Source organism: Chelonoidis abingdonii, chromosome 2 (assembly GCF_003597395.2).
Source record: "Chelonoidis abingdonii isolate Lonesome George chromosome 2, CheloAbing_2.0, whole genome shotgun sequence".
In the NCBI taxonomy this organism is placed as follows: Eukaryota; Metazoa; Chordata; order Testudines; family Testudinidae; genus Chelonoidis; species Chelonoidis abingdonii.
Genome location: NC_133770.1, coordinates 176,763,222 through 176,775,284, shown reverse-complemented (window position 1 = coordinate 176,775,284; position 12,063 = coordinate 176,763,222). Strand labels below are relative to the sequence as shown.

At 36.6% G+C, this 12,063-nt stretch overlaps 1 protein-coding gene across 1 annotated transcript in view; it reads right to left on the bottom strand.

Moving 5' to 3' along the window:
- The window catches only part of EXOC2 (exocyst complex component 2), a 195,337-nt gene that overhangs the window by 109,987 nt on the left and 73,287 nt on the right, over positions 1 to 12,063 (bottom strand). The window contains exons 8-11 of the mRNA XM_032798411.2: positions 10,723 to 10,868; positions 10,536 to 10,617; positions 9,445 to 9,547; positions 5,952 to 6,070 (exon numbers count right to left, since the gene is read on the bottom strand). Coding sequence (XP_032654302.1) covers positions 5,952 to 6,070; positions 9,445 to 9,547; positions 10,536 to 10,617; positions 10,723 to 10,868 — 450 coding nt within the window. The remainder of the gene's footprint in view (positions 1 to 5,951; positions 6,071 to 9,444; positions 9,548 to 10,535; positions 10,618 to 10,722; positions 10,869 to 12,063) is intronic.

Sequence of the window (12,063 nt, the reverse complement as noted above, 5' to 3'; positions counted from 1 at the left end):
CATTTAAATAAATTGTTTTAGCTGTAGGGGATAACTAAGGTGTCTAAGCATCAGGTTTGAAAATACCTAGACTCCTCCAAATCACAGCAGTATCAACTCAGATTATTCATCCCAAAGTGAAAAATTGAGTACTATACAGTTTACCGTTCAGGTGCCGTTCAAGTCCTGTCTGCTTTGAGCAGACATTAAGATATCGCAGTGCTGTTCACAAGACAGGCTTTAAATTCAAACAGCAATTAAAAGCCTCCCATAATTCTATTTCTCTCTATTTTGGAGACTCTTCTTTGGGGAGGATAAGCCTATGAACTAATTGAGGGAAGGGACTTTGGCTCTACCTACAATTAGTCTTTCGACAAATCACTGGCCTGATGCAGTGCTGCAAGTATTTATTTAGATTTATAAAAGGGGTCCATCCAATGCTCTGGCCTATTGTTCCATAAATGTAAAATAAAAAAATACAAATATAAAGGACTGCTTATCCCACCTTCAGAGAGAGAATTTTTCACTAGCAAATATCATGAAGATAACAAAAAAATCCAACTGTCTCCAACCATCACCCCTTCCCAAAAGCCTAGGAAAAAATATGGGCTTTGACTGCCCAGAAGGTTAATTTAAGTTCAAAACTGTCAGCGGAACAAGTGACTTCACAAGCAGATAAGATGACCCTGATGGGCAACTGAGCCAAAAGTTCCTAATGAGTCTAGAAGGTATTAGCAGGAGCATAGTTCCATGTTTACATCTCATCTCTGAAACATATTGGAAGAAGTTGAATTTGTTTTTGGGCATTAGGTGAGAAGAAGGACAATCCAGTGATTATGCCATTAACCCAGGATCTGTGAGAGCTGGGTTCAAGTAAGTGCTCTGCGACACACTTGCCTCATGACGATGGGCAGGTCACTTAGGGCCAGATTGTCAAAGGTCTTTAGGTGCCTAAAGATGCCTAGGGAAATTTTCAAAAGTGCCTAATTATCTATCCTCCTATTCATTTGTTGGATTCTTGAGTACCAAATTGGGTTATTCCACGTTTTCAAGGTGATCAGTAGTTTTTCCCCTTCTGATGGAGGCACTGACAGTCTCAGTTCAACAGTTAGCAAAAAGTGACTTTCACTTCAATCCACTAGTCATTAAAAACATGGGTACACCTTACACCTGATGATGTGGACATCTCTCTGAGCTTTCAGAAACTCTGTTTCCACAGCTGTACAAAACTCTGTTAATGAGAGTCATGGGGCCTTGTAATTGAACTAGGGTCTGCAGTTGGACAAAGATAATCTGGAGTATGTAGCTCACCATGTGGAAAAGTTCCATGGCCTAGAATTTTTCAGAGTGCATGCTGAAGAGGAAGGTAGTCTCTTGGTCTCAGCCACTGTTACACTGTTAAGCTTTTATGTTGGATTCTAATGATTTCTTGTACTATCTACGCTAGTTTCTGCCTGCATATCTCATCAAACACAGGTCTTCTGTAAACATAGCTGATGTGGCCGGAGATGTGTCTGGATTTAATGCGATGTCCATTATCCACTCCATCAATTATGCCTGAGGATTATCATCTGATCAGTGTTGGGGGAACATAGGATGATGAGAATTGTGGTTCCTTGAAATAGAAGGATGGGTGGTTGGCAAGCTCACTTTGGTTTGAGAGAGCAAAGGGGAATTTCTGATCTCCAAGAACTGTCTTACCTCTTGGTAGTAGACACAATGGTCTATCAGCTGGTGGGAATGAATATCATTGTTGGGTTCAGTATGGAATAAGGATCATTGTCTCGTGCATCTAGAATTGCTCCTCAACTGAGATAGAGGGCACTGGTTCTGGTCTTTTAAGAGTTGGAGAGGGAGCAGAGATTTTCCTCCTGTAATCTGCTTCTCAGCTCTGTAAAAGCTGCTGTGAAGGTTGCACTAGTGCTGGTGCCAGCCATGACAGATTACTCCATTAATTTGCATGGATTTATTTATGTTCTTGTTCTCCATCTGAATATCATTTCTGAGAAATGAACTCAAAAATGCACCCAAGTACTTTAGAAATCTCACCTCCCCCTACATATTTTGTTAAGATTCTCTTTCCCTCATTGTTCCCCTTATCTCCACCCTCAGAAAATAAACACAACCATTTATCTAATCACCAGATTTGCATAGTTTGTATGGAGCCTGGACTCTCCCATCAAAAGATTTCTTTAATTATTACAACTGATTTGCTATTCCAGTTGTCAGCTTCTTCATCCATATCAGGCTGCCAAACACACTTCTACTCTGACATAACGCAACCAGATATAACACAAATTCGGATATAACACAGTAAAGCAGTGCTCCGGGGAGGCGGGGCTGTGTGCTCGGTGGACCAAAGCAAGTTCGATATAACGTGGTTTCACCTATAATGTGGTAAGATTTTTTGGCTCCCGAGCACAGTGTTATATCGGGGTAGAGGTGTAGTTTTACACAGTTCAGATCCTGACATAACTTTCAATTTCAATGGGATAGTAAAATACATTAATTCACAATTTGAGCACAGAGCAGAGAACATTTGAAATATGTAGGACTTCTAATTAGCCCTACTTACAAATTCCAGGAGTAAACTTCAGGACCTATTAGTATTCTAAGCTTGCCATCTTTTCCCTCTTTCAGCATTTCCAAGTTGCATTTGCAAGCTCTGCGCTCTGCTATGGTGGCTCAGAATTCTAGCACATGCTAGCTACCACTAACCATTACTATAGGATGCAGCTTGTCCAGCAGTGGCCCAAGTAAAGAGACTTTTTTTTTCTGATGATGGTACTGTTGTGAATCCTCCACTCTCATTTGAGATACAAAATAATATTTAAATATCTGTTTAAACTACAGCATACAATAAAAAAGTCAACTACATGAGCATCTATTCTGACTAACTTCCTTCTCTAATTATGCTTAGCAGAGGCTTTGAGAGTCAGATAATTGACAGCAGGGTAGACTGTCATGGCAACTCTGCGGAAATTTAAAAAGAAAAAGATATGCATAGTGGGGAAGTAAATATAATCCTTGTCCTGATTACAGCCACTAGTGGCCTGGCTGGTATAGCTGCACCACTGAATTCCCTAGTGCTGACAGGCAAATCCAGTATTTACACACAAGGAGCTCTTATAGCAGGTAACACTGTCCATGCACTACAGGTTTTTATTGGCTCAGATACACTTGTGGTAGATCACCAATAGTTGAAATAGGAAAAATCCCCATTGTGGGCAGGTCATAGAATAACTGACATGCTAAATGTCTTGATCATCCTTGTTAAATGGGGCATTTAGCAATTAATTGTAGTGTTAAACTATTTCTCCCACATACACCACAACTTGCCAAAAAAACCTCAAACAAAGAAAAAAAAACCAACCAGCTTTGATGATCACCTCTAAAAATCCTGTTTGGGGATGCCAGTGGGGCATTAACCAAATGTTTTCCTGGCAGGAAAAGCAAAGACTTTGGTCTAATTTTGGACCTATTTCACAGGAATTTAAGAAACAAATTAGACTTGTATTAAGGCAATAGAAAATTCTTCATGTGTAACAATTCAGAGCAGTGGTATGCTTTGAAACAGATACAGTTTAGCTGCAAATTGCTTGTGACACTAACTCACTAAAAAGTTGGGAAATACATCATACACACACTGTTTCTCTGTCCATCTCCTACTGGTACTTGAGGTATCTTTATTGGAGTTTTAACATAGTCAGTCCTGGTTCAATTTAAATCTAGGTATCAAATTTGTGTTGTATAATCAGTCAGTGGGAGAACAGTCTGGAATATCCAATGATTAATGCTGGTGTGCTTAAGGTGCAGCAGTAATCTTCAGCTCTGTATCCCAATGTTTACAATATGAAGAGCACCATCTACTAGGATAAGTGCATGCTATGCCTGTTAAAAACTGAAACCTTGAGAAAGATCTAATACAGTGTTCAAGAGAACATCAACCTTATGACCCACCTCTGCTGCCAAATACTTGATATACAAAAGAATCTTTCTTGGAAAAGGGAGCTTTTCATAGAAGACTGCAGTCTGAAAATCTGTTACCAACTTCACTTACGAAATGGCCTCTGAATGCAGTATAAATATAAATAACTTTCTTCTGTCAAAAGCCTTGTTTCTATTTCTATAGGTTAATTAGATTTCTTAGTTTCATACCAATTTTACACCTAGACTGGAAAGACACACTTCCTGCTTGAAAGACATTTATTATAGTGTGTTTTAATCTATTTACATTTCTGATCACATTCATTTAAGCTCATTTAATATATGGATGTATATATGTATCGCTTGTTCCATCCATATATAAATGTATGTGCTCTGCAGACTAAAGTTACATAAATTCCTCCTGTTTGGTTCCCAGAAAGGCTGCTAACACAATAAACTGTTTAATATTAACATTGGGATGGGGGTGAATCGCTCTAAGTCCCACACCTTAACAATTCAAATAATAACGAGTAAAGAAAAGTGTTATACACAGGTTGAGATTGTTGAAGCAAGCTAGAAAATGTGGAAACACACTTCTATTAATTTTAATTAAACATGTCTTTATGTCTTCCAGGCCAGTGTTTCTTAGCCTTTTTGACACCAAGGATCGGCTTGCTGAATTCCTAAACTGTGTCAGATAGATCTCAGGTCCAAAGGCCGATCATTGAGAAACACTGTTCTAGACAGCTTCAGAAAAAAATAGTCTCAACCTCATATTATCTTCCTGTTTTATTTCTCTGGGTAAGAAGGTAAGGGATGATTGTTCTCAATAAGCCCTCAGGTGAGATGAGAAAAAGAAAGCTTACAGATATCTTTTTATGTGGATCTTGTTCCTTTATTTTTTGCACCTAAATTGGTGTATTCCTGAATGAAAATCTCCCCTGCTACCACTGCTGGCATAGTGGCACACAGTATCATCCGCTAGGGTGGACCAATGCGAAAGGTATATACTGTGCATGTTCTAACCAGATCTCATAAATTCATGGTTCTACTATCTTCACCATGGTCAATACTTTAAGTATCTGCTGCACCCTTTATCTCGCTTGGTAACCTCTTTGGAAGGAGAAACACATCTAAGAGTCCTATACCGGTTCTGTGGGACACTTCTACAATGGATACAGTTCAATGGAATTCTTGTGGTTCCAAAGAAGAGATACTTTTGGTTTGGGATACACATGGAGTAACATTAATATGGGAGTTATCTTTCTGCCCAGAAGAGGGACAGACGTTGATACACTTACCTTGATTAGTATCTTATTTACTCTTTAAGTGAAAAAAGATGCTATTCAATAGTTGGATGGATCCAAATGACTTTCTGGATATTAAATTTCGACAATAGTTAATTTTCCAAGTCAAATCAAAATGTGGTACCATTTCCTTTGGCTTCACACCCTGCAATACCAGCCTAATGACTAGTTTTTCTGGAAAGAGTATTATTATAAACAGACCATGTTAATTGGTTAAATGTGGTGATGAAACTCCTGGAAGCACTATATATACAAGCAATACTTCCAGTAGCAACACCAGTGAAAATGAAGATCACTGAGTAGTTGATGAACCTGTTTGTAAAACTGAGTAAAAGGGATATTTAGACACTGTAGCAGGTTGCAGCCAACCTCCCGATCTCTAAACTGAGTCTCAATAAAAATATATGTGCAAATTCAGTATTCTACAATGCTCTGATCTCCTACATATCCATGCATTATTGGCATATACTCTGACAACAGATATCTGTATTCAGCAATTAAAAATCAATATGAATTAAACTCAACATGGAGAAATATTTCAAGGGTTGGATCTAACTTTAGCTGAATGGATAAAGCCTAATAATATTTTCACTATTTAATGCCACTAAAGTAAAGCAAAAAGTTGTTATAATAATTAATTCTAACCTTTGCTTCTGTGTCAAATAGAATATAAGAAACCATGTCAAACCCTTAAGTGTCAAACCAAAGACTTTCTGTAAACTGGAAAAACATTCTTGCCTTTTTGATCTTTAACGTAGCTCTCTTTGCAGTTATGCATGAGTTGAAGAATCCATTTGTGCTGGGCACCAATACACTGCCAAGCAGGGTCCCCAGAAGCATGGAGATCAGAAAGATATCTGTAAAACCAAGTCCAGAGATTGCAGCTCAGACCTGACACACTGAAAACTTAAAATACAGCAAAGTTTAATCATAAAGAACCTTTTCTGTACTTCTTAGGGGGAAAAATCTAAAGAACTAGAAGAATTTTAAATGATAAATATTTACACTGAAAACTAGAACAAGCTTTGCAGTTTCCCTTCCTAATTTAGTGGAGGAAAAGCCTTACCTGACCAAAGAAAAGAACAGGAATAGGCAGAATATATATAGTTAACAAAACATTAATATATAGCTTTAGTTATTCCTCCAATCAAGTAATTGAAACCAAGTTATTTCTTTAATTATCTGTCAAGATCTTAGTTCAATGCTTAGTGTTTCTGTTGTAACCATTGTTGACATCATAAGCAAACAATCTACTGTATTTTCCTGCACTAGTTATTATCTGATTGTACTATCATCTCTTTACTCATCCTTAATATTCACATTCAAGATTAAAGAAGGAACTATTATGGGGGGGGGGTTGGATTGAGAGAATGTGTGTGTAGTGTGATAGAGACTAGATGAGGTTCCTTTGAAAATAAGGCCTTAAATTTCTAGAAAAGGGGGAGCACATCAATAGGTATCTAGAAAAAAAAATCAGCTGCTGTGCTCACATATGTATGTGCACAAATAGAAACTCGAAAGTTCATGCCCAGCAATTCTGAAACTAATGTACAGGCCTTTGAATGTATATGACGACAACAACAGCATGTTGAATAACTGAGCCTGAAAGTGCTTCAAGATAAGTGCTTAACTATTAGCAAATCTACTGTTTTGTATACTACACAGTTTCTTGTACCCACCTAAACACAGAATGGATTTAGCAATGCAAGATACCCGAGATGAAATAATACACTGATTTAAGATTGTAAGCAGTACTGAAAAGTGCATAACCCTTTCACAAAAGCTAAATTATTACATCTGAGTAATGCTAATTGATATGATTGCAAAGTTCCAACTTTCTTAAGAACTGTCTGTGGTACTTGAGACGTAGAACAAATTGTTTTTGTCAAAGCATGCCCATCATTTGGATAGATGAGATACTCTTTAAAAATGAGCAGTTGTGTAAGATTTATAAACCATGAGCTGAACTCCATCAGTTTTCAAGACTTGAATCTGCACGTGACTCATTTCTACTTTAAAAAAAGCTTTTGCTGGCTTTGGGAAAAAATGTTTAATTAACTAGATGAGGGAATTTTGAACAGTATGATGCAGCTATTAGTCTAAAACATGACCTACAAAAAGAGATAAAAATGGATTGATACTTTTAGCGTCTTTTTGATTAAGACATTTTTGGGGGGGGGGGGAGGAAGGAATAATTTGCAGTGTTTCAGAGCTCATTGACACTGAAATGCTCACGATGCAGAGAACATCAAAAGTATCAACGATTTACTGAGGATAAGTGATTTTTATTCAGACTATTTTAAAGTCTTACGGTTTATTTATTTATCTATCTAAATATCTGTGTGACTAAGAGCACTTGGAGGGAAAAAAAAAAACTTTTACTCCATCTACATTAAGGAAATTTGCACTGGTATAACCATATCATTATAGTTACACCCATGTAAACCCCTAACATAAACATGATGTACTGTGGTCAAGCAGGGCGTGCACCGGTGTAGCTTCAGCTAGTAACACATCACATCAACCAGGACTGAAGTAAGCCCCATTTTGCACAAAAGCAGTGCATCCATACATGTAACTACAATCAGTGTAGACATGCTTATTTAAGTTTCCTTAATGTAGGCGGGGCCAGTTCTAAGGATTCAACACTTCCATCCTTTCAATGAGGGCATGAAAAAGCTCCTAACACACATTTCTGTATCTTCCAAAGAAGCACTCCAAAAAGGGAGCAACATGACTTTCCTTTTTCTAAGAAAAGACTTTTTTTAAACTTTCAAGACTATTTTACGTATCATTTAAAAAAAAAAAAGGGTGGGGGGGAACATACATCTTTGCTCCATGACCCTTCCTTTAAACACTGACACAGCAATTACATACTATCCAGATAGCACCCAAAAAGTGTGTTGGTACAATTCAGATATAAGACGACTGGTCATTGTAAGAAAGAACTTACAATCTAATGATCCAATTTAGCAATGTATTTCAACTAATGCCTATCTCTGACCTCATAAGTAGTTCTATTGACTTCAATGGCTCATATGATTAAAGTTAAACACTTTAATAAGTATTTTTCTAAATCGGGGCCTAAAAGTCCAATCATGCAATTTGTTCTGTGCACAGAGAGCTCTCTTCAGTGGATGTCCTGGGGTTTTGAGACTTGTCTCAAGAAGTGGCTGGTGAGGTTTTTGTCCTATGTATCAAGGAGGAGGGTATGTCTACACGGCTCATGGCAGCAAGTCTTCCAGCCAGGGCTGACAGACTTGGACTATTACTACTGCACTAAAAACAGCTATGTAGACAGTGTTTTGAATCTGTAGCGTGGGCTCTGAAGTCCATCCCCCTCCCTCTGCTTCAAAGTTCGAGTTTCAGCCCAAGCCACAATGCCACCACATTTTTAGCATGGTAGCGTGAGCCCAAGTGTGTCGAACTGAGCTGGAAGGCTTGCTTCCACAGACTGCGTAGCAGTACTCACAGTGTCTAGGAGTCAGTGGGTTTGGAGCAGGGGAATAGGGCCTGTTGCTCTTCCCAAGTCCTCTCCTGAGGCTTTAAGAGCCTACCCAAAATAGGGTGGCACTGACAAAAGGCTGCAGGTGTGAGGAGTTCAAAAACACTTTCATGCTAGCATGCACAACATCAGCTTGTGCATATCCTCTCCCCTTTGGAAATGCTGTTGTAGAAAAATGTCACTGACCCTTGGAATTTCTATGCAAATCAATCTATCTGCCCATGTAATATTACTCCTTTGAATATGAACCAGTGGCAAATGAACCAAAACGATAATCTGAAGAGTAAAACATTTTGAACAGAAATCAAAATTAACACTTTTTAGTATTTCTAAATTCAAGACTATTTCCTTTTCATGCCAAAGCAAGATGGATTATTATTAATGAATTTGGAGTCCATTTTAAGATCAGTGACGGTTTCAGTTTGGATTCATACAGTGATAGTTTATATCGGAATCTTGATATAGATACAAGTTTGTTTCAAAGCTTTTTAATAAACATTTAATGAACGATAATTGGGATTAAATTTCTCATTCTAGAGGAGTCATTTATTAGTGCCATTATTTACATAGACTAGAGTCCTGGGCTGAAAAAGATAATCTCAAATTCTGTAAGAAAAAAATTCAGTGTTTAAAATGTAATAAAATATTCATTGCATTATCTGGGAAATGCACAGACATGATTCTGACGTAGACTATATCTGACAAAGATATGAGGTAAAAGATCACCTTATATAACGTTTTTGATCATGTAATGTTGATGGAGTCTCAAGCAATTTATTCAGAAGAAGTTCTCTTAAGGCTTCAATTCGTGTTTCAACTTCAGCATAATCTATGAAAAAAGGAATGCAGAATTCCAATATACCTTTTTTTGCCTGAAGTGTCGACTGAAAATTTTAATATTTTCCTCAGCAAAATCTCATGGATTTAGGATATAACTGATTAATTTTAACAAGGTTTTAAATTGCATCAGTTTTTACAAGATGAATCTTCAAATAATCACCAAACTATTATGTTTTCCTTGGAGGATTAAATTTAAAAGTTGCTTTGTTAGCTCCATGTTCAGTACTCTAGCCTGCACTATTTTCTCTGTACATAGGAGTCAAAACCTAGATTTCTTGTCTTTTTACATATGCAGTCACTGCACCCCCCCCCCAACTACCATATATAATATTTCCTTAACAACTTCACTATTGTGTTCAATTTGGATTAGTTTTGTTTTTCCAATGTCACTAATTTCACCACATGGGTGGCAACGCTCTCTGTTCATTTTCTTCTCAAACGGTTTTTTTTTTTTTTAAGAATTAAAAAAGGGTTATTAAGCAGGTTTTGCTTGGATCTTTGTTCTTAATAAATTTCTAGACTTGGTAATTTCAAATTAGATATTCAAAACAATCACTTTGTGTACTCAAGCAAGGTATATGTACTCTTTACTGTAATTTACATCTGAAAGAGTTCTGTAAACAACAATTTTACAAAAATACAAGCCTTGGCTTTGAAGTTTTTTCACAAGTATGCCAAGCGAGGGAAACCCTAAGCTGTATCCTGTAGTTACTGAAACCTGTTTTATGTCTAGTAATACTAAGCCTTTTAAAAAAAACTGGCTGCAAGCTCCTATTATATATACTACAAAGTAATATGCATCTCTCAGATGGAAAACTTGCCAGAAATATTGTTTAAAGTAATTGTTCCAAATTCTAAAGAGGGCTCCATATAAACAGAAGCTGAAGCCCACATAAGGCTTCTCACGGTGCTACATGTTCTTTATCTTTCCTGTTAAAAAACAGCAGAGAATCAAAGTAACTGAACCCAAATCTTACATTTTTTGAACACTTGAACCTCAGTCTTCCCAAACAGCGACTTAGCTTTTTCATAGTCATTAATGACCACATCGTAATCACCCTTTAAAATAAAAGAACATTGGAGATTTGTCACAATAAAAAAAAATTACAGACTGATTTCAGTGGGAAAAACACATTTGTACTTTATTCTTTAAATGCACTTTACCTTTTGGATATTCCTTTCAATATTAAGAGGAAGGTTAAAAAGAAACTTAAAACGCTGAAGGACATTGAGTGCATTTCTTGTTGAATCTGCCTTGTCTTTGCGACCCAACACTTCTTGGAATAAGGTATCTGCAGTGTTACTTGCCCCTATTTTAAAGGAGGGAGAAAAAAGGAAATAAAGTAATCATTGCAGAATAAGATCACTATATATTCCTCAATAGCTAATCTTATTTATCAAATAATACTGGATGTTAATTATAAAGTAGTGAATAATTAATGCTGATTCTATAAACTCCAATTAACATTTCAATGATTTCTGTTCAGCTATATTACGCACACATCACAATTTACTGAAATACCATTTCGGTGCTGATCTCTTAGCCTTTTAATGTAGTGAGCCCTACGTACAATTAAAAACAACCACATTTTCCTAGTTCAAGTACTTAACTGTGGTGATTTTATAGTTTGTTCTGGCCACCAATCTAAATTTTACAGTAAATCTATGCCTTTTAGGCTATTCGCTCAGAGACTGTTTTTTTTTTAGAACAGAATATAATGAAATTATACTTGTTGAACTCCATAGCATGGGGGGGTACAGGGAGGAGGAGGTTTCTTTCTTTTTTCTTTATAGCTATATAAAGCAAGTCAGGGCTTTTCTGAATTCCAGTAAGAATTTTTTTTTTTTTTTTACGATGGATATCCTTAGATTTTTGGCATTAAAATGCTTCATTTTAAAAAATGAATCTATATAGTAACTAGAGACACATTTAAGCAATTATACAGAGCTCATTACTGGAACACCACTATATAAGGGTCTGATCCTGTTTGCATTGCAGTCAACAATAAAATTCTCATTCCCTTCACTGGATACAAGATCAAGCCCTATGTTAACAATTTTGTGGGAATAAGAATGTCTACATTGTTCTATTCATATTTATTTTAAAATCAAAATACATTCTAAAGAGAATAAAATTATTTTTTCCCCAGACTACAAAGTGTTATATCATTTTCTACTAAAACGTTTCCCATAATTATTTGGCCCAGTATGGGATATGAAACAGTTACATTTTTCAATTTGTGACTTATTTTTAATTAGGCAGAAGGAAAAAGAACTCTTTTAGCCTTTTATATTGCTGCCTGTAAAAAGTGTCTACATTATCTGGTCTAGTGACTATACTTTAAGCAAAGATGAAAAAATTACATCAGTCTCGCTGGGTGGCTTGCATGCCATTTTCTCTAGTCAACACTGTGGGTGGCCTGCTCAAGTTAAAAGTAGTCTTTGTAAAATAATTGTTAAATCTAAATAATGTTTAAACTGTTGAAATTTTGAAGCCCTGACGTA